We start from the raw sequence: 26,828 nt of genomic DNA on the forward strand, positions 1-26,828 counted from the left end.
TCAGGCTTTGAATTTCCTCTTGTTGTTCTTTTTACATCTACTCATCCTTTCTGTCTCCTAATACTAATTTGCTGTTCCGTCTTGGTTAGTATAGTACAAATTGCCTGTCGTTTTCCGAGCTTCCTACGGTCGGCTTTCATCGCGGGTAGCCCCACAGAAGTGAATAAGTCGCCTTCGAACTCTCCCTTATATTCAAAGCAAGACCTCGCGTGGAAGACTCAACTCTACAATATCAGTTCGTTCATTGTTCTGAGAAGATGGATCAACAGGGCCAATCCGGGGTCCCCGGCCCCGCTGGCCGCAAGCTCCATATAGCTCACAGGAGAAGTCCCTCTGAGCTGACTCCTCTCATGAGTATGTTTGACAGACATCCAGAAGAATCAACTCCGCTTTTATCTTTTCGTGTACAATTATTTGCTGACGATTCGATTTTGACAATAGTGGAACAACTGGCCATCCAACAACAGATTGAGCTGCTTCAGCAGCAACAACAACAAATTGCGGCGACACACCAACAGTATGTGAACATGGGACTATTGCAGCCACAGCAACTGGGCCAGGTTTCTGCATTCTCTCCTTCGCTTCAGGGCGGTGCGTCCATGGCGGGCGTTTCCCCTCAGATGAACGCCTTCCAGTTTCCCCAGCTAGCTCAACAACAGCTTGGCGTACCCATGAACACTCCTAGTCAGCACTCGCATCGACGCAATCAATCCGCACTTCCCGGTCTGCCAATGGGCCCTCCCCCTGCCCCGTCCTCAGGCGCCTCCGGATACACTGATTACAACGCCCAGCAGGGTAACCCTCAGCAGAAGGAAAACAATAACCACKGTCGTAATCGGGGGCCTCCAGGTGGTGGTCACCAACGTCGTCATTCGCTCGCTTTACCAGAAGCTAAAAAGGCCGCGGAGCTCGCTCAGCAAAAGAGAACAGCATCCGGTTTTCAATTCCCCGCCCCAGGCGCCGGGGGCAGCTCGGAGAACCTATCAGGCTCCGAGGATAAGCCGAGCGCGAGCACACCACAACCTCCCCAGGGGCTTGGTCTGCACCGCGCCGGCAACATCCGGGCTGGCGCCCATGGTCGCAGTCAATCCGTCGCTGTCGGCAACACCCGCGGGTCGCTGTCCGGACGCGGTATGGGTGGCTTTCAATTTCCGCAATCTAGCGACATCGGGGGGCAGTCTGAGAACCAACGACGTGGTAGCCAGCCCGGCCATGCACGCACCTCATCGAGAAATTTCGACAGTAACTGGCGTCAGCCTAACAACCAGAATCAGGCACAGGACCAGCAGAAGAGCTTCGGACAGCAAGGTAGCACTTTCCAGCCCGGCCACCGCGCTCGTGCGTCCATCAACCAATCGATCGGCTCTCTCGGCTCCTTTCAATATCCGGCCCAGCCCCAGCTTATCCAGTTGCCTCAGGGCCAGGTTGTTATGGCGCCACCTCAAATGTTCGGCGCTGGCCAGCAGCTAAGCCCATTGCAACTGGCACAGCTCCAAGCCCTGCAGCAACAAAACGGTCAATTGAATGGTCAAGGGCTCGGTCTGCAGGCTAGCCAACACGCTCCGCCACAGCTGTCTGCTCAGCAACAACAGCAGCAACAGCAACAGCAGCGCAAAACCCTATTCACTCCTTATTTGCCTCAGGCGAACCTGCCCGCTCTTCTGAGCAACGGTCAATTGGTTGCTGGTATTCTTCGAGTCAATAAAAAGAACCGTTCCGATGCCTATGTGACCACTCCGGATCTGGACGCAGATATCTTCATCTGTGGAAGCAAAGACCGGAACCGTGCGCTCGAGGGTGATTTTGTTGCCGTTGAACTCTTGGACGTTGACGAGGTGTGGTCTCAGAAGAAAGAAAAGGAGGAGAAGAAGAAACGTAAAGATATCACAGATGCTCGCTCCGGCAGCACCGCAGGAACGGATAAATTATCGAGGTCGGACTCCGGTGCCAATGGCGATCGCCAGGAAATTGGACCCGATGGCAGCATCCGGCGTCGTGGCAGTCTGCGCCAACGACCGACACAGAAGAAGAATGACGACGTTGAAGTCGAGGGCCAGAGCCTCCTCCTCGTCGAGGAAGATGAGATCAGTGATGAACAGAAGCCTCTTTATGCAGGTCACATCGTTGCTGTCATTGAGCGTATTGCCGGTCAAATGTTCTCCGGAACTTTGGGGCTCCTTCGGCCTAGCAGCCAGGCCACAAAGGAGAAGCAGGAAGCTGAACGGCAGGCCAGAGATGGCGGTCACGGCCGTCATCAGCACGATCGTCAACAGGAAAAACCGAAGATCGTGTGGTTCAAGCCTACCGACAAGCGTGTCCCCCTCATCGCTATCCCTACTGAGCAGGCGCCTCGCGATTTCGTGGAGAAGCATCAGGAATATGCTAACCGTATCTTTGTCGCTTGCATTAAGAGATGGCCAATCACTTCTCTTCATCCCTTTGGTACTCTCGTGGAACAGCTCGGGGAAATGGGTGACTTGAAGGTGGAAACAGATGCTCTTCTCCGGGACAACAATTTTGGTGCCGACGAGTTCTCGGATGCCGTAATGAAGAGCATCGGCTGGGAGGACTGGTCCGTCGCCAGCGAAGGCGATGCGCTTCTTGAGTCCCGTCGGGATTTCCGTTCGGAAACCACCTTTACCATTGACCCAAGCGGAGCCATGGAGCTGGATAATGCCTATCATATCAAGCCTCTTGCCGATGGCAAGGTCGAAATTGGTATTCATGTTTCTGATATCGCCCACTTTGTGAAGGCAAACTCTCTGGTTGACCGGGAAGCAAAGAAGCGAGGCACGGCGGTCTACCTCATGGATCGACTGGTCAATATGCTGCCTCGGCGAGTCTCTACGGAGCTCTGCTCTCTCCTTCCGGAACAGGATCGCCTTACGGTCAGCGTTGTATTCACTGCCGACCCGCAAACCGGCGCCGTCGACGAAGATGTTTGGATCGGCAAGAGTATCGTCAAGAGTGCAGGCAGACTGAGCTATGAGGAGGTTAATTTTGCGATCAAGGGGGAGTCCAATGTATCCGTTGCCGGAATCTCCGCCAACACCATTCAGACTCTGAATGTCGGTAACACTTTATCCTCATTTTCTCCATGACTGAGCACTAATGTGATATGGATTATAGGCCATCACCCAGAAGTTTCGAGAAGCTAGGTTTGGCAATCGTGTCTCGAACCCGCCGCCTCTGCGCCTTCTGCATCAACTGGATGATGAGAATGTGCCTGTAGAACGGAACGTCTTCGATTCTACTGATGCACGCGAGCTGGTGGAGGAATTGAGGCACAAGGCAAACTTCTTCGTTGCCCGAAAACTGGTTTCCGCCATGCCCGATAAGGCTTTCCTTCGCCGTCAACCATCGCCAAACTCACGCCGCCTTCATTCCTTCATTGACAGGATGAATCGCCTCGGATATGACTTTGACCATTCGAGCAGTGGGACTCTGCAGAGCAGCCTCTGCAAAGTACAGGATGATGATCTGCGGAAGGTTCGTGTTCGACTTTGCTACGGACATTACTTTATTCGGCTGGCTTACTGACCGGGATTAGGGTATGGAAACTGTTTTGTTGAAGGCGATGCAGCGTGCGAAATACTATGTGGCTAGCACTGTACAGGATGAGCAGCGCCATCACTACACCCTCAACCTACCCGTCTATACTCACTTTACCAACCCGTCCCGTCGCTATGCGGATATTATCGTTCACCGTCAGCTCGAGGCCGTCTTGTCGAATGGTGCAATTGAGTTCTCAGATGACGTGGAGTCTCTGAGCAAGACAGCGGATCTGTGCAATACCAAGAAGGATTCGGCGCACAATGCGCAGGAGCAGAGCGTCCATATTGAGGCCTGCCGTAGTATGGACAAGAAGAGACAAGAGATCGGTGGCGACTTAATCAGTGAGGGAATCGTTCTCTGTGTCTACGAGTCGGCCTTCGATGTTCTCATTCCTGAGTTTGGTTTCGAGAAGCGGGTCCACTGTGATCAACTACCTCTCAAGAAGGCCGAGTACCGCAAGGAGACTCGTGTTCTGGAGCTGTACTGGGAGAAGGGCGTTCCTTCTTCTGCCTACATTCCCGAGGACGAAAGGCCTAGACCTGCCAACTCCCGCGCTGCCCAGGCTGCGGCCGCGGCTCGTGAAGCAGAGGCTGCAAGAGAGCGTGCGCGCGAACGTGATGAGGCGATTCGCAAGCAGACTGAGACTGGAACCATGTCTGCCGATGACGTGGATGCTCTTTTCGACGATGACGACGACATCTCCGAGGTCACCGAGATGGCTGCGGGCGTCTCTTTGAACTCGTCTGCTGACCGCACAACCCAGAGCATGCCACCTTCACCGACTCGTAATGGCCATGTTCAGCAAACTCCTCACCGTACTCGGTCCGATCCAAAGATGCCAAGCAGCAACAACGACGTGCCGGAAGCCAAGTTGACCAACAAGGAGAAATACCTCAAACTGTTCAAGCTCCGCGAGGAGGACGGAGAGTATATTCAGGATGTGACCGAGATGACGCGGGTTCCCATCATTCTCAAGACTGACTTGACTAAGAGCCCTCCGTAAGTTGTCCCTCAGTGGCTCTCGATCATCTCGGGTACTTACTAACATAATTCTTTTCTAGTTGTCTCACTATTCGCTCCGTCAACCCATATGCCTTGTAAAGGCGAAGAGTTTTTAGGTCACTTACTCGGATACTCGAATATACTTGCATGTTTATACTTCAGGTCTTTATGGCTCTAGTATCGATTCGAGTATGGGTATGCATTATTCCATCAGTTGCCTATCCACTGGAGCTGTCAGCATACTATTGCACAGCGCAACTACATGGCGACTTGCTTCAAACAGACGTCGATTGCAAAGGTGTGTGGGTGGTAACCTAGGGGGAATTCAGGAGTGTTTGAAGTGACCCGAATGAGTGGACCAAGCGTAATTGTGGTAGTTACGCGACAGCATCTTTCAAGAGCTGGCCGCAGGTGAGACCTCGGCGGGAATTTGTCTACGTTCTTAATGTTAAATAGTTGCATAGCTTATTTTATTGGCGGTTTCGGATGGCTTTGATTAGCTTCTTGCCGACAGACGCTGGGAAGGCTCTAGTAGTTAACTTTCCACTGGCTAACATTAGTATACGATGACTATAATGGACTAAATTGTCGTCCTTATGCCAGAAGCACAATGCTTGCTATACTAAGTTCGACGCATGCGTCGCTGATAGAGAAGATATACAAAGATGGAAGAAATCGCAAACCCCTAGCACCTTAGCAGTTCATCCCTAGCAGAAATGAGCACCACCATGTCCCAATGCGTCGCATATGCCCTTTCCAACGCCAAGACAGACCAGAGAAACCCAGAGACGCACAGAAGCACGCAGTGGTATCGACAAAAGTAGCCAGAAATCGCATACATATACCGGCCCTATAACCTGCGGATCCCCATCCGAGGCTTCGCCTTCATGCTCGAGGACGAGACCTTCCGCGAGCCAGACACCGCCCTGGACTTTGAGGCCGACGGACACGTAATCGCCGTGGAAGGGGCGAGGAGCGAAGATGGGTAGTGCGGGCTTTTCCGTGCGGACAGGCCCATCCCCTTGGAGGCATTGAGCGCAGCATGATTCTCCTTGCTGTCGTTGCTGTGATGGGACTGCAGGTCAGAAGGTTCCGAGGCGTCTTCGAAGATGATGATTACGTCGTCGCGGATCCGGGCTGAGGCGTTGACGCCTTTGTCGAGGAGGGAGAGCTTCGGGGATTTTCTCTGCGGTTGCGGTTGTGGGGAAGAGTGGCGGTGTGGAGCGTGGTTGGCGGCGATGTTCTTTTCTGAAGTGGTCATTTGTGGCTTGTCTGTTGTTGGTGCGGGTGTGAGATTGGGGTCCTCTGTGTCTGGGTCTAGGGACGTGGTGAGGTCGCAGAGGGGTCGTTTGCCGTGGGTGTTTTTGCGGGGGCTGGGAGGGGCGAGTTTCACCGGGGAGGGGGAGAGGGATGGGTCGTTTTCTTTGGAGGTGGAGGGGCGGGTGCTTCCTGCGTCGCTTTCGCTTTCATCGTCTGATTCTGGGTTGCTGTCGTGGGCGTCAGCGTTGGTGTGGGTCGATGGCTGCGGCGTGGACTTCTTCGTTTTCATCGTTAAGGACTGCACCCTTGTCCCTGGGCGTGATCGCAGACCGTGGGTACCCTCGTGCTCTGGGATGAGTGTTCCGGCCTCCTCGCCCCTCGATTTCGCCTCCACGACTGCGGTTTTCAGATCTGGTGGTACGGGGGCGTGGATCGATGTCATGAGCTTTGCCTGGCGCGCGAACGCATCGTAGTCTTCTTGCAGGAGAGCGCCGGCCGTGGAATTGAGCGCGGAATCGGGATTAGGGTAGATGAGGAGGCAGGAGATGGTCTAGTCCAGGGGAGTCAGCCGCTGATTGACCTGATTTAATAGTAGAGCACGCACGACTAGGACGTCCTTCAACGTCAACGTCGACTTCCAATCCCTTTTTAGTGTATCCACGCACACTGCGCCGGTCGACTCCTCCACGTTCGGGTGCCATATCCGGGTCTTGAACGTCGCCTTGGGCGGACTCTTCGGGTAATCCTCTGGCATTTTCAAGTGTAATCGCCACAGACCTTGGGAGTACGGTGTGCCCTGCGGACCGGCCAGCAGGGTGGTGAGTTGGGTCAGATCATCGGATGATTCTTCGGTAGGGAAAAGGTAGTTTGGAGGGAGTTCCTCGTGCAATGCAGCGTGATCTGCGGCTAGACGGCGGAAGGACGAGCGCTAAAAGGCGTCAGTCTGGTTTAATATTTTCCTGGAGATTTTGTCAATTGGAACTGACCATTTTGCCTCTGTGTCTGCTCGTCTCCGGTGATCTTCACCTAGGTATCAGACTGGGCTGGGCTGGGGATCTCAATTGATCTCGGTCAGTGATCAGACTGGAGCCTCACAAAAGTGAAAAAAAGGCTAGAGAAGTCTATTGAAGCCAGACTGAGTGCCGATCGCAGCCGTGTTATTTCCAATCACCACTTTTAGCTCTGCATTGTTGTCTTTTGTTTTGATGATGCGAAGCTGATGGCCGCACTAGCCCGAAAGTGGCAAGGAATGGATGGGGAGATATAGTCACGTGACAGACGCGACGCGACTCGCGTTTTAGGAAATGTAATTGATTCCTGCCTTAGTTGCCTGGTTATTCTGACTATTGCCAGCTGTATGATTTCATTCGGATAGCAACGCATTGCAGAGAGATCAACTGCCGCTATAGCATATATACTGGCATCCGACTCGTCATATAAAGCTTCCCCTTACATGGCAAGTTTCCATCCATAATAACATACAGTGTATTTCACATCTTCCGGGCCTCCAATAAACCAGTATGAAGAAGCGAAGTCGTCCTGCTTTTGGAGCATTGCAGTGACGAAGGCCTGTTCACCGATTTTACATGTCTCCTGGTCTACTATGTCTAGCATCAGCCGCCTCCGGACATAGTCCTGCAGATTATTGTTGACGTCGTCGAGGTCAAGAAGTGTTCCTGACTGATGCCCTCTCGGTTGCATTGCTGGGATGAATGCGCAGCTTATTTGTCGATATCTTGGGTTGTGGCTGATGGATTTCTGGTGCTCTGCGAGCAGTGGTGTTACAGCGTCAAGATTCTTTTCCCTTCGTGGACAGTATCTCACCGAATGGAATGCCGAAGTTCTCTAGACGAGGGTCGCAGAGTACTAGTAAGAGGATGTATACGAGTAAGGCTGATGATGCTCTCAACTTTTCTGCGGACTTCAAGCAGTAGTCCATGAGTGGTAGATCATTGAGACGGAGCGGTTGACTGTCAACATGATGGCACTGGAGCACAGCAAAAACACTAGATCAATCAGTCGTGAATCAATCCTTCCTGATCACTCAACATCATTCGTCCCCATGACCTTGTCCAGACTCTTTTCCGCCGTCTCCCACTCTCTCTTGATCACATCCAACACCCAGTCCCCTCTAGGCTTGAGCTTGAACCTCCGTTCCCGGGGCATAGTCATGAATCCCACCACGACCATCTCCCACGGATCAACCGGCTCTGCCCCATCCTCCAGGTCAATATCAAACGCCCAGAGCAAACTAGCAACCTGCATGAACGTCCCATCAATCGCGACCCTCCTCCCCTGACAGATCCGCCGACCCTGCCCAAACACCGGCACTGGAAGGTCACTCCGTAATCTTTCCTCCCCAGCTTCACCCTCCCGCAACCACCTCTCAGGAACAAACTCGTGCAGGTCCCCAAGCGCAGGGTCAAAGACCTGCTCGTCTCGGCCGATGGCCCACGCATTCGCCATGATAGTCACGCCCTTTGCGATTTTGACTCCCTGGAACTCGTCGTCCCGGTCCGCGCGGCGGGGGATGGATCCCGGGGCGATAGGCCGCCAGCGGAACAGCTCGTGGGCGACGGCGTCGATGAAGGCTAGGCGTGCGCGGTCCGAGAACCGCGGGAGACGGTCACGGCCGACGACCTCGTCGAGAACGGCATGCGCGCGCGCCACAAACGACGGATCGTGCAGTGCGGCAATGAAGAGCCAGAGCAGCTGGCGCGGGGAGGTCTCCATGCCGCCCTGGATGGAGGTCGCGAGGGTGAAGGCGAGATCGAGGTCGGGGATTTGGGAGGATGCAGGGGCGTACTTCCCCGCGGTGGAGATGGCCTGCTTCGTGGCGTTCCAGCTGGTGGCGTCCCTCCCGTAATGGAAGAGGCGCATGTAGAGGTCGACCTGGGCGGCGTAGAGGCGGTCCGCTGCGCGTTTCCAGGGGGAAAGAACGGCGGGGAGGTGGCGCAGGGGCGGGATGAGATCGGGTAGGCCGGGATTGGCGGCGAGGTGGGTGACCTGGACCTGGATGTCGATGATCTCGTGCAGAATGCGCTCGTCGGCGTGCGGGATGCGCAGGCCGTAGTGCAGCGCTAGGATGACGCTGGACTGGGTGCGTTCCAGCAGTGGGTAGATGGTGTCGGTGCTGATGGTGGTGCCGTCTGGACATCGCTGCAAGGCGTCGACTAGGTCGGCTAGTAGCTGTTTGGCTTCGAGTTCCGTCAGGGGCTGGTACTTGGGGGCGGCGAGGGCGCCGAGACTGGGCGAGAGGATGCGGTGGTGCAGTTTGAGATGGTCGTCGTAGTCGTGCATCAGCGTGAAGCGAGACTGGCCTGGCGGAGCGCCGGTGATCATCTCCATGCTCACCGAGACCGGACGGTTGCTGTACCACTGGCTGCGGCGGCTGAACAACTCCGTCGCAGCCTCGTACGAGTTGAGCACGACAATTGGGATGATCCCAAACAGCCTGGGAACTGTTATCGGGCCATTCTGTCGGGCCCAGGAGTCCCAGTTTGCCAGGGGCTTTTCGATGGGCGAACTATGGAGGTCGCCGATAAGAGGGAGTTTCAGGTGTTTGGTCTTTTTGCTGCCATTCTTTCTGCTGAAATACAACAGTGTTGACAGACCTATAGCGATGACAACCACGACAGCAGTGGCAGCCATACTGAGGTCAATAGATGGTTGAGATGAGTTGTGGAGGAGTACGGCAACCGTGCTGTCAATTTCAGGGTTTCGGCAGTTGGCCGGGGAGGAGCTTGTTGGATACGTTATTAACCACCCTACTAACTATTCTCTAGTCTAGAATGGTCGTCTAGACGCCTTGTTTAGTCGAATGGTTGGATAGCTCGACTTAGGATGCATGAGACTAGTCCTTGATCTAGTACTTAGTCAATGCGATGCTGGCAAAGGTTTCACCGGCATTTCTCCGACATTATTCAGATTTCAGCAATTATCTTGACTTAGTCTGCCGATCTCGCTCCCTGAGACGACACTAAAGAGAAAGACAGAATGACCCGCCAATATGGAAAGGTTATTTTCATGACATGAGGCAGGCCAAGCCATAAGCAAGACTGGGGCATGACGGAACCGCGCCGAGCATTATAGAGTATGCAAAATCAGGGTCCTATTCTTATGAAGTTGCATATTCTGGTTGTTCTTTAGGAGACGTTCATAATTTCAGATCGCAGTTGTGATATGTTACTGCAATTGTACGGATTGCTCGAGTCGACATACCGCGACCTTCTAGCAGTAGTGGTGTGGTATGTAGAGAGCGTACCTGTCTTATGCTCCCATTGTCAACGGTCAATATCTGTGATCAACAAGCCTGAAGCAATGTCAAAAGCACGGAAAGTGGGCCTGGCCCCTGGGAAGTAAAATCCTATATCTAATCCCTGCAATAATTCTATTCCCATGGCATTTAACCCTGGACATTCTCTGATGAGGACATAGAGTCCGCCTTCTCTCCATGTCTGCCAGTTCCTCGCAGCCTGTCTCTTAAGAGATGACGGTGATTTTTCCTATCCAGACCCGGGACCAAAGGGCTGTGCTTGCTGTGGCCCTCACCTTTTCGATCCTGGCCGTCGTCGCAGTGTCCTTGCGCTTGTTGGCCCATCATATTGCGCATAAACCATGGACTTCGAGTGACTATTTCCTCATTGCCGCCTGCGTACGCCGAAGCCCCTTCTATAGTGTCTACATATGACTTATACATCCTCCGTCTCCCAGTTCTTCGCCGTCGGCCTCCAGTCAATCAGCATCACCGGCGTATTCCAAGCGGGCATCGGCTTCGACCATGTCCCATCCATCGTGGCCGTCTACGGCATGGAGCCCGTCACCAAACTGCTCCAACTGATCATCCCGCTGCAGTTCACATGGGTGCTGAGCCTCAGCTGCACCAAAATCTCGATCTTGCTGCTGTATCTGAAAATCTTCCCCGTCGTGCGGGTCGTGTGGATGGCCTGGGTCACCATCGGCGTCATCGTCGCATGGGCCATCGCGACAATCCTGGCTGGGTGTCTCATCTGTCGGCCCTTTGCCTTCAACTGGGATCATACCATCCCCGGCGGATCGTGCGGAGACCAGGTCACCTCGTTCACGGTGACGGGGGTGATCAATCTGGTTACTGATGTGGCCGTGCTCGTGACGCCGATGCCATCGCTGTACAAGCTACAGATGGCGACGTACAAGAAGGTGACCTTGATTACCGTTTTTGGATTGGGAGTAGTGTAAGGCCCTTTAAGTTCAACGTTTCCGCTCCCTTGCTATTTAGTATTCTGATACTGATCCAACTAGCACCTGCATCATCAGCGCCCTCCGGATCTCCGTGCTCTCCTCAATGGACTTCACCGACATCACCTACACGCTGCCCCGCGCCAACATCTTCAGCGGCCTGGAACCGTGCCTCGCCGTCATCCTTGCCTCGATCCCGATGATGCGACCGCTACTGGGTCGATCGGTCTACACTCCCAACGGAACAGGTCCCAAGTCCTCCTCCCCGTCTACAGGGCCCAAGCCCGATCCCTCCGCTTCCGGTGACGGATTCCACCGCCTGGAAGATGACCCGAGCCAGTTGTGCCTGCAGCCGTTGGGGCAGAAGAAGTTTGCTGCTGTCGGCGTAAGGAAGCAGGATTCTTTGAGCGGGGGGAGCGAGGAGTCGCTGACTCGTGAGACTAGGAGGCTGAGGGAACCGGCTCCGGGCTAGATTGGACTCTGTCTATTTAAGAACAGCTTCAGGGGAGAAATCCCTGGCCAAATAATGTCATATGTTAATGAACTGCTCGTTACGTGTATTCCGAATCTCCAAGAGGCTGTAGATATGGATGTCGCAGTGCTTCACATGCTGTTGGCCTTTTCGTATGATCCACCACAAGCAGAAATTCAATAAAGTCCAGTAACTCAGACGAGATCTTTGGCCCCGGTAGCTTTTCTAGCTCTTCGCACAAGGAGCCCACTTTAATGAACGGAGTCTCCAGACGAGTATCCGGATGTTTACGTCGTCGACTCCAAATATTCCACGATGAGATGTTCCTCCTCATACTCGCGATTCCTGATGAGTCGTTCAGGAGGATGGTTCAAGGTTGAGCATCTGAGTCAGCATCATATTTACCATGGTAATATGTATGATGGTCTTGGTGGCTACGGATATTTCTTGAAATACCTGATCAGGAGTTTTCAAGACTAAAGATGAATATGATTGATCCATTTTTCTGTATGTGCTTCATATATCATAATGCGTTGTGATGCCACTATCAAATCATACTATATAACCTGTGAATGTGATGACTTTATATGGATATAGCCCCATACTTGTACCTGAACCCCGGAAACACCCATGACGACATGCCACGTTCTTCAATTGGATTTTGCTAAAGTAGCAGAGTAATATACTACGTCCTTCCCAAGTTCAGTACTTTAAGTTGTTGTTGATGTACTCCACATCCACAAACCCTAAGCATGCCTCCAACTAGTCCGAAATGTGGCCGGCAAAGAGACCCTGCCTCCCCCCGGAGGTCCCGCCGACTGGCTAGGCAGCTTCCCGATGTCGACATTAGGGAAGCCGCTCGGGCCCGGCAGCGGTCCGTCTGCAAGTCCCGTCGTCAGCAGTCAGTGAATGGCATGCCGGAACCATCCGAGACATTCACTAATTTGGTAGAAGCCGCGAGGGCAAGGGTTGAGAGTTATGTGAATGAAGGGAGACCGCATGAAGAGTATCTCCGTCCCTGCCTGAAGGCCTTCCTGGAATGGTTGCCACCAGGAGGTCAGACCTCTGTGGCCAGGGACATCATCAACGCTGAAAATGATGACCAAAAGCTGTGGCAGGTGTTTCACGATCTTCTCACCTATCTCCTTTATCCAAGTAAGCGAGAGAAAAGAATCACCAAGGATGCATGCTGATCAATCTTAGTGATGGCAGAGAGTTCCATACCCTCCAAACCCGAATCGCCCTTTGACTTCAGGAAGCCCAATCTTGACGTATTTGCAGGGACGCTCATCCAACCAGAGGTTCGAGATCCCGATTTCCGTGATGAGTGTGCGCGCCGATAGGGCTATCGGTGTTGTGTCACTGGTCATCTAGATACCAAAAAATGGAAGCAGAATGGATATCTGCCAGCTGATGAGCTAAAAAGCTACGTGGAGTGCGCCGACATCATACCCTGCAGTTACACGTCTTCGGCGGGAAGCGAGGTATTTTCCCTAGAACTCTGATCGTATTGCTCTCACTAACTCGTACGAATCCTCAAAGCGGTGGGAAGTGTTTTGTAAATGCTTTCCCGGCGTATGTCGTAGTAGATTGAGGACCGCATCGAACGGGATGATTTTGATTCATGTCCTGCACAAATCATTTAGATGTTTTGATATCGCCTTCATCAAGACAGTAAGTCTGACTTATGTCCTCGTCTATTCTAATCATACTACTGACAGATTCTTTCATTTTCTGAAGGAAGAGCAGAATGTTTATGCAGTCAAGACTTACCCTGATGTAGGTACTGACGTTCAGCGTTTGCTGCCTAATAATTGCAAGGCCAAATTCAGATGCAGTGAAGGCGTGGACAATCTCCTCCTGCCAGATCCAGTGTTTCTAGACTGCCATTATCGGGTGGCTGAGATCATTAACGCTGCGGATCTGGTACAGCATGTCTACTACAAAAATCAAGACTGGAGTGACATGAAAAAGTATGGTGGAACTGATGGCTGTCTTCGTCCCGACGGTTCTACCAACATAACCTATATTTTGAGCACTGCTCTCTGGCCAGCCGTTGCGGAATGATCTGCGGGTCGGTGCTACTGAAGATAAATGGTATCACCTACCGTGGACAGCGCCTGCTGCGTCTCATTCCTGGACGAAGGTTACTATGCCTCCGTCGAGGGCGTCCGGGCCGCGTCTGTTTCCTGTTACGAGAGGAATCGACCATCGAAAGCTCGATGGAAGTCCAGAATGTCAGACTCATCCACTATATAAGGAGAAGTGGTTGGCTGATGCGCAACGCATTGGAAACTGCAGCCAATGATCGCTTCGTTCCACGAAAAGCCTTGCTGCTACAGAGAAGAGAAGATTCTCCAAACGGAAATCGAAGCTCGACGAGGACGCCCGCTTCTGGCTAGAGAAGTCGGAAGGCGACGTGAAGATCTCAATGATATTAGTGAATCGACGAATCCCGGAGATGGTGCTGCAAAGACAGAAGATCAGCGACGGAGAGCCTGCAATGACAGAAGATCATAGTCATGGCGCCGTAATAAGGATACCTCGTTTGATAACGAGCCCCTCGTTATTGAGGTTGAATATCTCTTCTTGCGAAAGTCAGAACCTACGCGAATTGGACACTGGGTTTGATCAGGCTAATCTGGGGCCCCTTGCCGAAAGCATCTGGCTTAATGAGCTTCAAAAGGTAGCTCGAGCCTTCCGTCAATATCATGAGCGAACCAGCCTAATGCCACTCCCGTTATCACAACCACTGATATGCTTGGACAAGGTATTTCGAGAAATACTTTGTTTAGGAGGTGTGCTACAGTCAATACTAAGATCCATCCCTATCCGCAATTCAGACTGACTCAAAACAGGGTACGAAGGAAGCCTGCGACCCAGGGGAAGTGTTGTTAGGTGCTTCCCCAAGTTACTTAATCGTAGATTGAGGTCCAGGACAATCAGTAGCCTGTCAAACGGTATAGTGTTTCCCTACACAAGGCCTTTGGAAGTCTTCATGTGGCCTTTGTCAAGACAGTAAGTCTGACTCATTTACTATTTATTCTAATCATTCCACTCACAAACCTTTCCCCTGGTCTGCCGACATCTTACCTCACTGGATTCACATGAATTAAACCAAACAGATACCGTTCTTAGCCACGAACAGTAGAGACATCAGGTGGAAAATTAGACTGCGAAGGAGCTCGCCGAGACACTACAATTGGTAGCATGTCACCTGTCTGACCAGGGGCGCCAACTTCTTCTGATCTCTACGTAATTGAAGCGACGTCCGCAACGGATTTCGCGCTGACGACTTTGTAAGATCGGACGCCATCTACATTCCACTCAGGAAGACGACACGGCAACACCACTACAACCCACAGATCCAACCTTTCTCTTCCCCTCCCACTCATACAAACCAGACAGACAACACATTCTCGACGCGGCAAATGATTCGACACCAATGACCACATTTCGAGACGCTCTATGAGTCATACTACCAGTCGAGTCGTTCCACCAAGTTGCTTGAGAAAGCCTGACTGCCCTCAGTTAGCTGCCCGCACCTGTTAATTTCATCAACTAAGCTCCCTGCTCCTTCCTTCCACACCCAACATCCTATCAACACTGGCTCATCAAAGGAAGAAGGTCCAACTCATGGCGAACATGTTCCCCTCTCTCAGCAAAGGGAAGTTTGCCTCAACAGAAGACGTCCACAGTACAGATTCTGGAACAGGGTCTGGTTGCACCAGGACACACAACAGACAACCCTCTGGATTAGGCCTGACGGGTCACCCTCTCAAAGACATGGAACAGGACCATCTCTCCATGCCAGAATTATGTCAATCTCTTGAGGGCGATGATGTTATTATTACCCGACAAGGGACAAACCAAATACTCCGCTTAAACAGGACCAGCAACTGCCTAAGGAACCCACAGAGGGGCCTTCATTTCTCAGACCACCTTCTGAGAGCTGATTCAAGGTTTTAAAAGAATTATACACCATGAAGCAATACGAACATTCTGCGCAATATTAATTATACAGCTTTAGAATCACAGAAATAACCTCCCTAAATTCACTAATCTAGTTAACAGACATATCACAGCAGTTGATGTCGCCAAGGCATTGGGCATTGTATCAATGATGGGTCGCAAACATATCAGAGAGTTATGTGCGGAGACGCACTTAGGCACCCCCTCCTCTGAACGCTTCAAAACGCTCCGTGACACGATATCCACCACAATAAAAGATTTCAGGACAGGTCCTAACTGTCGTGCGGACGGACATGATCTACCAGACCTCAATACTCTGAGCCGCAGAGGCAGTATTGACGTCGGCATCGCTGATCGCTTTAGTGCACTTCCCTAGCCTTCAGCCTCGAGGACCAGCGGAATACAGGCGGATCCCAACACAGCTGAATGGATAGTCCTACAAGGAGTGTCTGATATTACTGCTTATGGGGCCATTCTGTACCCTCTTATCTCTAGGCGTGTTGCGAACGACACAGGCGGCAACGTACAGACTATCTTCGTCTCAGATTTAGAACAGTTATGAAAGTACAGTGTGCAACTTACACTGGCAACCTGGGAGTAATACCTTGGACCATGGCACCCTCTATCATGCTGCTCTTTTAGCAGTCAAAGGGGTTACATGATAAAAGGTCAATGAACTCCCACTCTTAATCTTATCATGATGACTGCATAAATTCATTGCTTTTCTCTTTCATACATTTACAGGGTGCAGCCTTCCTAAATTGGGAAACCGCTCAGGCTTCGGGGCGGGTACAGGTCGGGCCTTCGGGTCAGTAAGCATTCACCCGCAGTAAGTTAAGGTTCATGTAGACTGCACCTAACTTAGTGTTCTGTCTCGTCATGGGACCTGGTACAAATATTCTGTCATATCACGCTGTGTAATGTGACGTCAAAAAGCGTAGTGTATTTCGGCCACCTACAAGCCCACGAATAATACTTCAGGAATGTTCTTCTTTGAAATTATGCCTCCGAGGAAATCTCGCCGACTAGCTAGGCTGCCTCCTGAGGACACTGGGGAGGGACGTTCGAAACACACTCGGGCCCGTAAATCCAATCGTCAGCCGTCAGAGCAGAGACTCTCCGTGGTTCTTACCGAGCCTGAGTCGCCCGAGACACTCCCGAATGTTATAGACGCCGCCAGGAAGAGGGTGAAGCGTTATAAAAAAGGAAAGAGACCACATGATCAGTATGTCGTTGCCTGCCTGAATGCCTGTCTGGACTGGTTTCCAGGAGACGGTCCAGATCCATCTTTGGCCAAAGACATCGTCACAGCAGGCAATGACAAAAAGTTGTGGGAAGTCTTCCACAACGTCCTTACCGGTGTTCTCTACCCAAGTAAGGATAATACATGACTTGAGAGAAAGAATTCAGACTGTACATGCTGATCCAATCTTAGTGATGGCAGAGAGTCGTAAACCCCCAGTCACAGCTTCGCCCCATGAGGCCAACGCCGAGGTGATTACGGAGACGCTCCTCCTTCGATCAGAGGTCCAGGAGAGCGAATTCCGTAAGGAACTTCTGCGCCGAGATGGTTACCGCTGTTGCGTCACTCGCTGGCTAGAGCAAAAGAAATGGATCGATAGTGGAAGGCCTAACGAGCCCCATGACTTCCTAGAGGCCACCAACATCCTTCCGTTCAGTTTTGCATACTGGGCGGGAAGCCAGGTATTGTTTCCTAGAAAAACCAACAGTGTTGTCTCATCTCATGAGCTGACTAAGAACAGGATACGAAGGAAGCCTACGACCCAGGGGAAGTGTTGCTTAGGTGCTTCCCCGCGCTACTGAATTGCAGATCGAGGACCAGGACGACCAATAGCCCGTCAAACGGGATGATGTTGCTCATTCCCCTGCACATGGCGGTTGGAAGTTTCCATATGGCCTTCGTCAAGACAGTAAGTCTGACTCATTCACTCATTTATTCCTATCATTCTCACATATTGCTTTCATTCTGTAAAGGACGAGCGCAACGTTTATGACATCAAGACTTATCCGGATATAACCACCACCCCTCTGTTTTTCCTGCCTAGTAATCGCAAGGTCACATTCGAATGCGCCAAAGGGGAAGATATCCCGCTGCCTGATCCCGCGTATCTGGACTGCCACTACCGCGTGGCTGAGATCCTCCATGCTTCGGGTCTGGCGGAGTACATTGAGCGCAAAATCCAAGACTGGGAAGACCTGAAACAGTCTGGCGAAACAGATGGCGCCCTTCGTCCAGATGGTTCAACCGATATCACGCGTATTTTGAACACCGCTCTGTGGACAGCAGTTGCGGGATAAGTTAGATGGTCAATAATACTCAGTGAGCCACTAAAAGGTGTCATAGGTGATGAAGTTATTTCCTCAGAAATGTCAAAGCTGCAAGACAAAGAGCATCCACTCCAGCTCTCATCGTCGGCTGTATAACTGGCGCAAAAAGGGCCGAGTGGTTCCCAGGGATCTCGTCTGTGTGATTGTCTTCTCTCATTGCCTTGTCCCAAAGTTCCGCATCAATGCCCCCAATGAACCAAAAGCAGCATGGAATATCTCTGCAAGTCCCCAGCGTAGAAAAATCTTCGCTAACATTGGTTCTCGGTGTATCGGCGTCAAAGTCCTCAAAATGCTGTCCAAAAGATGCAGCTAATTGCGACGCCACATGTTCGTCATTTACAGTGGGCGGAAACCGTCTTGTTGGAGTAAACACAGGCGGCTTCGGCGAGCCACTAGCCATGCACTCGGCCTCAACAATACGCTGAACAGCAGAAAGAATCTTCTGCCTGGTCTCCAGCTTGACCGTCCGGAAGTCAAGCCCAATCTCCGCCCGGTCCGCAATGATATTTTCGGTCTGCCCCGCTTGTAGACTTCCAACAGTCACGACTGCGAGGTCGCTGGGGTCAATCTCTCTGCTCACGATGCCCTGCAGTCTGACAACAATATGCGCAGCGAGAAGCGCAGGATCGACTGTCTGATGGGGCAGGGATCCATGGCCACCGCGCCCATAGACGGTAACTTTAAGACTGTCAGCAGCAGCCATGATCGTCCCAGGCCGGGAGCCAACGCTTCCTGCACGCATGCGCATGACGTGCTGGCCAAAGACATAATCGGGGACTGGGATCTTGGAGTAAAGTCCATCGTCCACCATCGCCTGCGCGCCACCGCCCCGTTCCTCATTGGGCTGAAACAGCACGATCAGCGTTCCGCTCCACGCATGCCGCATGTTGGCAAGAGTTTCAGCCGCGGCGAGAAGGCATGTCATGTGCATGTCATGTCCACATGCATGCATCACTGGTTTTTCAACGCCGTCGGCGTCGCGCATAGTGACCGTGCTCGCGTATGGGAGTCCAGTGAGTTCCTTGACCGGGAGTGCGTCCATGTCAGCTCGCAGAAGGACGGTCTTGCCAGCGCCATTCCTAAGGACACCTGCGAGCCCATGGCCGCCGATATTGGTGTGAATCTCATAAGCGTTCAGCTGTGACAGATGGGCTGCGACCTTTTGAGATGTAGATTCTTCTTGGAGCGAAAGTTCGGGATGGGCATGGAAATGCTTGTAGAGATCCTCATACGGGGTCAAGTCTACAGAAGCACTCTTCAAAATATCTGATAGATTGTGTGCCATTTCGTGGGCTATGCAATAGGGAAAGGAAACAAGCTCAGTGATCAGTGAGCGAGGCAAAAGCAGCGAGGGGTAAGCACTAGAGCGGAAAGGGTAATAAGCGTAAGATCACTAGCCCTTCTAGCGCTCAATCATAGCCCCGCGGGTGCCGTCGTAGTTGGCCAATTCCACCAAACTTGTAGCATTGAGGAGCGCTCCTGCTAGCCCCTCCAAGTCAGACGTAAAGGGGTCCAGCCGGTTATCCCAGGCGATATTCCCATGCTCATCGAGCCAGAGGATTTTGATCAGTCCAGACTCGATGGCCTCTCGGTCCAACAGGTAAAGACCAGCCTGGAATTTCAACTCCGCTCGAATGACGTCCCGCCAATCTTCCTCGCTCTCCTCGGCATGGCGCACCAAGTACTCATCGTTCTGCCCACTCTTGTATTGTAAATTACTCCCGTCTCCATCCATGTCAATAATGCCACCGAAGTCCGTGATGCCAGGAACGCGGACTAACACCCGACGCCAGGAGTCCTTGCTGCCGTCGTCGAAATTGTAGCGGGCGGGGTCGTCCAGGATCTTGTCCTCTGGGACGCCCGATCCAGGCACATTGGAGTTCTGTTTCATCTCTTCGTATTTGCTCGCGAGATCCGGGTCGTAGCATGTCCGCAGCCAGAAGATCTGCCAGCCGTCACTGCTGACCAGGCTGAAATTACGCTCATGTACTGTCTGGTGCGTGGCCAGCACACGCCTGATCTCCTCGCTGATTTCAGGCGGAGAGGACTCGGATTGGGCACGGCGCTGATACGGCTGGCAAGGACAGTCAGCCTTTTTGTATTTTGATCCAGCGAGGAAGGATATACCCAGCGTTCGATTAGCGACAGCTTCTGCCATTCCCAGACGAGTCGCTCCCACTGTTCCTGACTGTCTTCCGCGGTATCATGATCCCAACGTTCCTGTGTATAGAGGTTAGACTAGACAGTACTGGATGGGATATGACTGTAATTTGGGGAACCAACCAAGACGAAGAGGTCGAATGGTAGACGGCCGTAATCGGCATCGTTATCTAGCGTTTCGCCTGACATTTGGAAACTGAAGACAAAGCCAATGAAGATGAATAGCTGAGCCTCAGGGGGAAGAAAAAGAGAGGGAGTGATCACCAGGCTATCCAGCCACTAAGAGTAAGACAGCTCCTCCAACTGCAAGGTTTACCCTTGGCAGCCCGAACCCCACTGGCCAAGAAAAGTACACTCTGTGGTGGCTTCTCCGCTCGCGCTATCTTCGGGACATGTCCTACCACTTACATGGACCAAGGATGTTGGATGTCCCACTAACTGCATAGCCCTGCTAGTTATTATCAAGGATGGATATTGAGGTAATTTACACCCACTATTCTTTTAGACTCTTCTCTCCCCTCCCCATACTCCATGAATCAGTATTAACTTCTGCCGATAAGGCTCAGTCATCTTGTTTCTTTGAAGCCAGTCGCCTGGTAACTTGTCCCTGCGAATTCCAAAAAGCATGGCGTCGTCAAAACTGCTCCCACTCAAACTACCTATTGCCCTCAACACAAAATACATCGCCACAGACACTGTGGCCCTTCGCGTCAAACAACATAGCGAAAGCTTGTCCGGAGGCGACTTCACAATCTCCACCTATCCCGCGGACGACTCTCCGCTCGGAACGAAGTTATTCTCCGTGAAAGGTGATTTTGGATCCTTGAGTAACAAAAGACACTTCAGCGATGCCTCAGGCCTCCCACTGTTTACACTGCAGCGTAAAAAAGCCGGCGTGACCTGGTTCGTCGTCCTTCCCGGCGACGAGCGCGGCTCTGAACCCATTGCGACCATCGCCACCAAGTGGAGCGCTTTCAAAGACAAATTCGACGTCTGCTTCAAGAATCCGGCCGCTGATGGGGAGGAAACAGTCCTCGAAGTCCGCGGGCAGAATGTATGGAAGACGAAGACTCACGTCTACCACAAGGGTAACTTGGTGATGATCGCCAAGCTCGCAGACGTGCTCTCGGCCTATGTGCCTGGCAAGCGTCCTACCTGGACGGTAGAGGTTGCAGAGGGGATGGATCTATCACTGGTAAGTGCAAGCGCTTTTTCTGCGCGATGTCAGCAATGGTCGAGAGTTGTCTGACTGTTGCCTAGGCCTCTGTTATCACAGTCCTTTTGGCTACACTGTTGCACTACAGCAGTTTACCGTCATCTCATTCTGGCTCCAGTTCGAGGAATGATGAGGATAACGAGGGCAGCAGCAAGAAAGAATGAACCTGGGTCATGAGTCATGATATCTCAAGTCGGCAATCAGAGGATGAAATTTATGTTTTGAAGACACTTTGCCTATATGTTCTTTATATCCGTGCCTTATTCTGTTACAATGTTTTCTTAGTATCTAATTTGCTAGCATCTTGAGGCTATGTAAATGATCTTCTCCATGAAGTCCTCCCATGTTAATTATCCATATCCAGGCGGCTAACTGGCTTTAGACTGAACACTGTATAACTGGAAACACTGACTTGATTTCTAAAACTGAGACATTTCTCTTAGGTCTATCCACGGGCCACCTGTTGCTTTACCCTCAGCCCCCACTACGGGCCACTGGCTAAGGAGCTGGGCCGCTAGGTGCCAAGCTAAGGTTGACCAATGTTAGTGGGAGTGTTCCCAACTTAATAACTAAGGTACATCCTTTCATAGGAAGCAGCTAGCTAGTTGGTAGTGATGTGCAATTGCCGAATAAGGAGTAGAAGATATAGCACATTGCTGCTAGGCCGATACACCTTGAGATAGACCATGAATTGCTTCAATGGGATCAGTGTCTGATACAGCAAGTCAGCAACCAAAGGCACTGTCAGCCTTCCGGTGATGACAGACCCATCTAACTATTCCATTGTTTCCACACAGTCTTCGAGATCACCTTGTGAGTMTAACATTCTGTTTCCCTTCTTTCCTTGCCTGACTCGCCTGATTCGCCCGATTGGCATTATATTACTGAGTAATTGTAACTAGGAAACAGCTAGGTGATATAGAAACTCGAAATGAAGGTCATATTCATAGTCAATTTCCTCAGTTGTTGAGGATACGAGCTAAGAAAAGAAAATGAAAAGCAAACACATAGACTGCTCAGACGTGTAACTTATATACACCAACAGCTAGAGACTTAGATGGTACCCTCTTAGCATCAGCTAAAAGGAATTTGCTTAGCCTCGAAGGAGATTGTTCACAATATCCATCAGCTTCTGCTTATCGTCCGCACTCAAGTTGACATAGTCAAGGCAAGCAGAGCCACACGGGACGGGGGTTCCCTGTTCAGTAAAGAGAGTGGCCAGGTTCATGCACTCCGGGGCCACATTCTCAACACGAAGAGCTGCAAACTTATCAGTCTTTCTCGCTCTGTGATTCTTCAGAGATGCTTACAGTTGTCAGATGTCTCCCGAACAGTGACTGTCCGGCCGACATTGGCATCATGGCACATCTTAATGTTGTAGTCAGGCACACCAGGCCAGGACTGGCGCTTCTCGAGATCATCGAAACCCTCGATGGTGGCCTCGGCGTCACGCTTCCTGCTGCCGACGCCGCCGCTCTTAAGGCCGATGTAGATGAGGTTACCGGCGAGTGGAGCGGCAAGGTTGACGATGATCATGCCGGCTAGAGGGGGCGCAGGGCAGGAAGGGATCAAGGAGAGGGCGGCAACGGCGAGGCCGGCAGCGAGGGTTTTGGCGTGCATGATGGCAGATAAAGAGATCTGTATTGTATGGAAGGATGGAAGTTGAGTGAAGCTCTGTGTTGTCCTTGATCGTTGGAAGCAGGGTGCTGAGGCCTTTTTATATCTCGCTGGTGCATTGATTAGGACGTCGGGCGGTTCACCTCGTTGTATGCGTCATTTTTGGATCCCAGATTTGGAATGAAGAGTCCTTGGACCCTGTCAGATTGTTGCATTGCATAATTGAGACAAAGGCCAAGGATGTAGAGGTGGTGGAACTTGGGGCAGAAATGAGCTACCAAGGACCACAGACGTACTATAATGCTGGGCTTGTATGATTCCTCTAGAGTATAGCCGAAAGCATGACAAATAGAATTTCACTAGAGACAATCATGAATCGTCAAGGAAGTAGTGGCCTTAGGTGAGGCAGTATAATTTCGTAAATGAAAGGATAGGATGTTGAGTATTGGCTGCACCTCCTCAGGACCGTGGTCTTCCAGTATCCTCTAATCTGTCCAACGTGCTCTATTCTCTTGTTCTCTTCTTCCAACTACCCCTTACGGCCCTTGTTTCGTTTAGAGACAGCAGGCTCCACGACAGTCCTCAGACCTGTTTACTTCCTATCACTTCCGCAATCGGATTCTTCTCTAAATTCAGCTCCTCGATAGGAGGTCTTCGTCTACGGCAGCCAAGCGGTCTGGTAATTTGGAAATGGATTTACGACGCTTCCTTTCTCAACTACTATCTATAGCCATGACCCTTAGCACGATGTTCATGGTATGGAAGGGCACAAACGTGATCACTGGATCGGCATATCCCCTCATGGTGGTTACATCGGGCTCAATGGAGCCAGCCTTCTACCGGGGTGATCTGATCTTTCTCTGGAATCGCCAGGAGAGAATCCGCGCGGGAGATATTCCCGTAGTGTGGTTCGAAGGCCGCGAGCTGCCGATGGTGCACCGGGCTATCCAAGTGTCTTACGAGGTCCTGAACGGGGAGAACAATCTAAAGTACCCACCTTACGTTCCATTATAACTGACAGAGTTGCAAAGCAGCACTGACTGACATGATACAGGCAACACATCTTGACTAAGGGCGATAACAATGCCCATGACGACTCTAGCCTTTACCCCACGGGACAGAGGTTCGTGTATCGGGAGAATGTCGTTGGATTAGTTCGAGGCTATGTGCCCTATGTTGGATGGCTGAGCCTTCTCGTGAAGGATACCCCGTTGATTCCTGTTGGATTGCTCATTGCAGGGGTTGTCTTTTAGTCAATTGTACGTATCACGGTTACATTCAATGGATATACAAGTGGCTATGCTATGGCTGTTGGTTATGGGGCATCACGGGAATTAGCCGAGCTTATAGTACAAGGTTATTAGCAAAACATTGTCTCCTCCGTGTATGGTTCCTCTATTTGGCAAACGAGCAAGCCTATGTCTAGAAACGTGCTGGAATCAGATCATCTCTGGCCCACTATTAGTAGATAGCTTTACAAAGATTAGGTCTTAACCGCTTGAGAGGCAGTATAAATTGTAAAGATAGAAGGAGACAAGCTACCCAGGTTCTCTATGATAGTATGAATGTGCGCATTGAAACCTCAGTCGGCGCAGAGGCAACTCATTTGGATATAGATGGAGATGGCCCGGGCCATATATCTTCAAACTAATTCAGCCTGTGATAGGCTAATCTCAGAGAAAGCTCCCCCGTTTTTAGTGGGGCCTGTACTCCTGTTAGGCTGTTACCCGTGTAACGCAACACTATCAGGGCTATCTTCCGGGGAAGCGCCCGACTAAGACATACAAAAATGTTAGCCAGGTCCCAGCATGTAGTTCAATTTACCCTTAGCGGGCGCAAGCCTCATTATCCACCTACGTAATCCAACAACTAAAACATAATGTTATTAGTTAGCCCAGTCCACGTTTCAGATCTAAGGATTCGGACCCCTGGCGCCGCCCGCCAGCCTCATTATCCACTTACCGTGCCAACAAACTTTCTGGCAGCAGATTGGCAGGCCAAGCAATGTTGATGTTTTTATTAGGTGTAGCTGATTGCAAGGATGCGACCGGGTACGGCAGCAGGGCCTGCGCCCTGTGGAGCGAACAATACCTATGCTAGGCAGTGGATATTTAACCAACTGCTTTGATTCTTATTCAGATGCCGTGCCGAGATATAAAGGTACCTAAGGCACTAAGGGTATTAGGTATCACGTGATTCTTTTTTTAAGCCAATCAGAAGACTAGAAAATGTGTTGGTCCAATCATATTGAGTGCCAAGACAGAAAGATCCTGAAAGGGGTTCATGGTGCAATAAGACCTGCAGCTAGGTACGTTTCGCTCCGCGATAATATCCACTATGATGAGAGGGACGGGCATGATGCAGCAAGTAGGGTGGCTCCAGCCTCCATCTGGCCTTGTATCCGGCAATCTTCGGTATCTCTTCGGAGAATATCCGTGGTCGGGGTTACGAGAGGTATTATCAAACCGCCCCCGATGTCTCAACAGTTTGCAGATCCCTGCTGGCCATTGACCCTACGGCTGTGTCTCGGCGGGAGGGGCACTGAGCCATTAGAAATCGATCCCGAGTGTTGGTTAGGTAGTGGGGTCAATGTAGGGAAGGAGGAGCGGCATAGGCCTGGGGCCGGAGACATGGGCAATGCCTCAAGTAAACTGTGGTTCAGGTAAAGACCATGGTGTAGGACAGTTGTACCAGACAGGAAGCTGCTCTAATGTATAGGAAAGACGTATATAGCCAGCCGCTGTCGTCATTTGCCCGCATTGCTAGGGGTGATGCTGAATATTGCTTGAGGAATTGAGCAAGCAGAGCAAACTAGGAGAGTCGAGATGCCACCAGTCGAGTCACTTGTGCCCCCTGCACTGTTTGCTCTTTCAAGCGCTGCCTTCTTCAAAGCAATCCATCTACCATACAAGGATCGGCTCTATGTTGCACCATTGCTGTTTGGTAGTGCCGTATTGTCACTACAGACCAGTCACTACTTAACATGGCTTACTGGTATGAATGTACTGTGGGCTCTCTTCAGTTGCATCTGGATACACCATGCCGCGTCTGTATTGTACATTGACCAGCTAAGCATCCCCAGGACTGCGTCTCCCTGGATCTCTGCCTACAAGATCTGGAACGACCCGCAGCGTCACCTCAACCGGATAGCTCTCCAGCGCAGGGAAGAAACCTGCTCCACCAGCAGGAGGATATGGTTCTCTCTCCGGCGCCTGTCCTGGACGGTGATCTGCTGGCTGCTCCAGTTATCCATTGTCGGACCGTTGTTGTCCATTCATTTCACCTTCAATGCTGAGGATTTTGCGCCCTCGAGACAAATCCTTATCCGGCGGCTGTTCTCCCTCCAGCCAGAGCCGGCGTTCACAGCCCGCGAGATGCAGATCCGATTCTATGTATCGGTGTACTGGATCTGGATTGCATATCTGATGCTTGAGCTGTGCAACACAGTGCTCGCACTCTTCTTTGTTGTCGTCCTGCGCCTCGATCACCCGGAGGACTGGACTCCATTATTCGGCAGTCCATTGCAGGCATACAGCATTCGCCGCTTCTGGACGAAATTCTGGCACCGACTGACTGTTGCGCCCTGTGCTTCTTCTGGCAGGATGATCTCACGACGCGTAGCAGTCCTTCAACCAGGCTCGCAGCATGAGAAAATCTTCATCGCCTTCTGGACGTTCTTGCTGTCCGGTATTTTCCATGTAGTCGCGGATTGGGCAGCGGGGGAGCCATGTTACCCGATTGACGACATGCTCTTCTTCATTGCCAATTTCCTTGCAGGGGCTATCGAGTCAGCAATAGGGAAAAGGCTAGAACACGCTATGAAGGAGAGTGAGAATGGCAGGGTTCGTTGGCTCTTCAGGTCAGGTATTGCGAGGAAAATCATAGGATATGTCTGGGTTCTGGGTTTCATGTTCTGGATTACGCCAAAATGGCAGTACCGGAAGCTTCACGATTCTTTGATGGAATTTTCAGATCCACAGCTGGAGACGAGAAGCAACTGATACAGAT

General features: G+C 51.5%; 12 protein-coding genes across 12 annotated transcripts; 7 read left to right on the forward strand and 5 right to left on the reverse strand.

Annotated features, from left to right (window-relative positions):
* Nucleotides 1–257: 257 nt before the first annotated feature.
* On the forward strand, nt 258–4,656 carry ssdA (mRNA-binding translational repressor SSD1; the record flags this gene model as incomplete). The annotated part of the gene is made up of 5 exons (XM_043298706.1): nt 258–354; nt 442–3,068; nt 3,130–3,489; nt 3,551–4,554; nt 4,617–4,656. 5 exons carry the CDS (start codon nt 258–260, stop codon nt 4,654–4,656), a joined length of 4,128 nt encoding a protein of 1,375 aa, XP_043154641.1.
* Nucleotides 4,657–5,407: 751 nt separating this feature from the next.
* Nucleotides 5,408–7,518, reverse strand: Asppvi_002726 (putative ubiquitin conjugating enzyme E2; the record flags this gene model as incomplete). Its single annotated transcript, XM_043298707.1, has 3 exons — nt 5,408–6,367; nt 6,422–6,745; nt 7,300–7,518. 3 exons carry the CDS (start codon nt 7,516–7,518, stop codon nt 5,408–5,410), a joined length of 1,503 nt encoding a protein of 500 aa, XP_043154642.1.
* A 339-nt stretch (nt 7,519–7,857) lies between these two features.
* Asppvi_002727 (cytochrome P450) lies at nt 7,858–9,468 on the reverse strand (the record flags this gene model as incomplete). The annotated part of the gene is made up of 1 exon (XM_043298708.1): nt 7,858–9,468. The coding sequence occupies one exon, from the start codon at nt 9,466–9,468 to the stop codon at nt 7,858–7,860; it is 1,611 nt and encodes a 536-aa protein (XP_043154643.1).
* An 838-nt stretch (nt 9,469–10,306) lies between these two features.
* Asppvi_002728 (putative integral membrane protein) lies at nt 10,307–11,506 on the forward strand (the record flags this gene model as incomplete). Its single annotated transcript, XM_043298709.1, has 3 exons — nt 10,307–10,471; nt 10,531–11,030; nt 11,098–11,506. The coding sequence occupies 3 exons, from the start codon at nt 10,307–10,309 to the stop codon at nt 11,504–11,506; spliced, it is 1,074 nt and encodes a 357-aa protein (XP_043154644.1).
* A 752-nt stretch (nt 11,507–12,258) lies between these two features.
* Nucleotides 12,259–12,849, forward strand: Asppvi_002729 (uncharacterized protein; the record flags this gene model as incomplete). The annotated part of the gene is made up of 2 exons (XM_043298710.1): nt 12,259–12,661; nt 12,710–12,849. 2 exons carry the CDS (start codon nt 12,259–12,261, stop codon nt 12,847–12,849), a joined length of 543 nt encoding a protein of 180 aa, XP_043154645.1.
* Nucleotides 12,850–16,479: 3,630 nt separating this feature from the next.
* Nucleotides 16,480–17,797, forward strand: Asppvi_002730 (uncharacterized protein; the record flags this gene model as incomplete). Its single annotated transcript, XM_043298711.1, has 4 exons — nt 16,480–16,852; nt 16,914–17,182; nt 17,242–17,409; nt 17,474–17,797. 4 exons carry the CDS (start codon nt 16,480–16,482, stop codon nt 17,795–17,797), a joined length of 1,134 nt encoding a protein of 377 aa, XP_043154646.1.
* Nucleotides 17,798–17,852: 55 nt separating this feature from the next.
* Nucleotides 17,853–19,112, reverse strand: Asppvi_002731 (M20 family metallopeptidase; the record flags this gene model as incomplete). Its single annotated transcript, XM_043298712.1, has 1 exon — nt 17,853–19,112. The coding sequence occupies one exon, from the start codon at nt 19,110–19,112 to the stop codon at nt 17,853–17,855; it is 1,260 nt and encodes a 419-aa protein (XP_043154647.1).
* Nucleotides 19,113–19,229: 117 nt separating this feature from the next.
* Nucleotides 19,230–20,176, reverse strand: Asppvi_002732 (uncharacterized protein; the record flags this gene model as incomplete). Its single annotated transcript, XM_043298713.1, has 3 exons — nt 19,230–19,901; nt 19,955–20,047; nt 20,111–20,176. The coding sequence occupies 3 exons, from the start codon at nt 20,174–20,176 to the stop codon at nt 19,230–19,232; spliced, it is 831 nt and encodes a 276-aa protein (XP_043154648.1).
* A 436-nt stretch (nt 20,177–20,612) lies between these two features.
* On the forward strand, nt 20,613–21,367 carry Asppvi_002733 (uncharacterized protein; the record flags this gene model as incomplete). The annotated part of the gene is made up of 2 exons (XM_043298714.1): nt 20,613–21,182; nt 21,248–21,367. 2 exons carry the CDS (start codon nt 20,613–20,615, stop codon nt 21,365–21,367), a joined length of 690 nt encoding a protein of 229 aa, XP_043154649.1.
* Nucleotides 21,368–22,296: 929 nt separating this feature from the next.
* On the reverse strand, nt 22,297–22,823 carry Asppvi_002734 (uncharacterized protein; the record flags this gene model as incomplete). The annotated part of the gene is made up of 2 exons (XM_043298715.1): nt 22,297–22,463; nt 22,514–22,823. The coding sequence occupies 2 exons, from the start codon at nt 22,821–22,823 to the stop codon at nt 22,297–22,299; spliced, it is 477 nt and encodes a 158-aa protein (XP_043154650.1).
* A 729-nt stretch (nt 22,824–23,552) lies between these two features.
* Asppvi_002735 (S24/S26 family peptidase) lies at nt 23,553–24,073 on the forward strand (the record flags this gene model as incomplete). Its single annotated transcript, XM_043298716.1, has 2 exons — nt 23,553–23,809; nt 23,875–24,073. The coding sequence occupies 2 exons, from the start codon at nt 23,553–23,555 to the stop codon at nt 24,071–24,073; spliced, it is 456 nt and encodes a 151-aa protein (XP_043154651.1).
* A 1,572-nt stretch (nt 24,074–25,645) lies between these two features.
* Asppvi_002736 (wax synthase family protein) lies at nt 25,646–26,821 on the forward strand (the record flags this gene model as incomplete). Its single annotated transcript, XM_043298717.1, has 1 exon — nt 25,646–26,821. One exon carries the CDS (start codon nt 25,646–25,648, stop codon nt 26,819–26,821), a length of 1,176 nt encoding a protein of 391 aa, XP_043154652.1.
* Nucleotides 26,822–26,828: the final 7 nt, after the last annotated feature.

The sequence above is a fragment of the Aspergillus pseudoviridinutans genome (assembly GCF_018340605.1).
Source record: "Aspergillus pseudoviridinutans IFM 55266 DNA, scaffold_2, whole genome shotgun sequence".
NCBI lineage: Eukaryota > Fungi > Ascomycota > Eurotiomycetes > Eurotiales > Aspergillaceae > Aspergillus > Aspergillus pseudoviridinutans.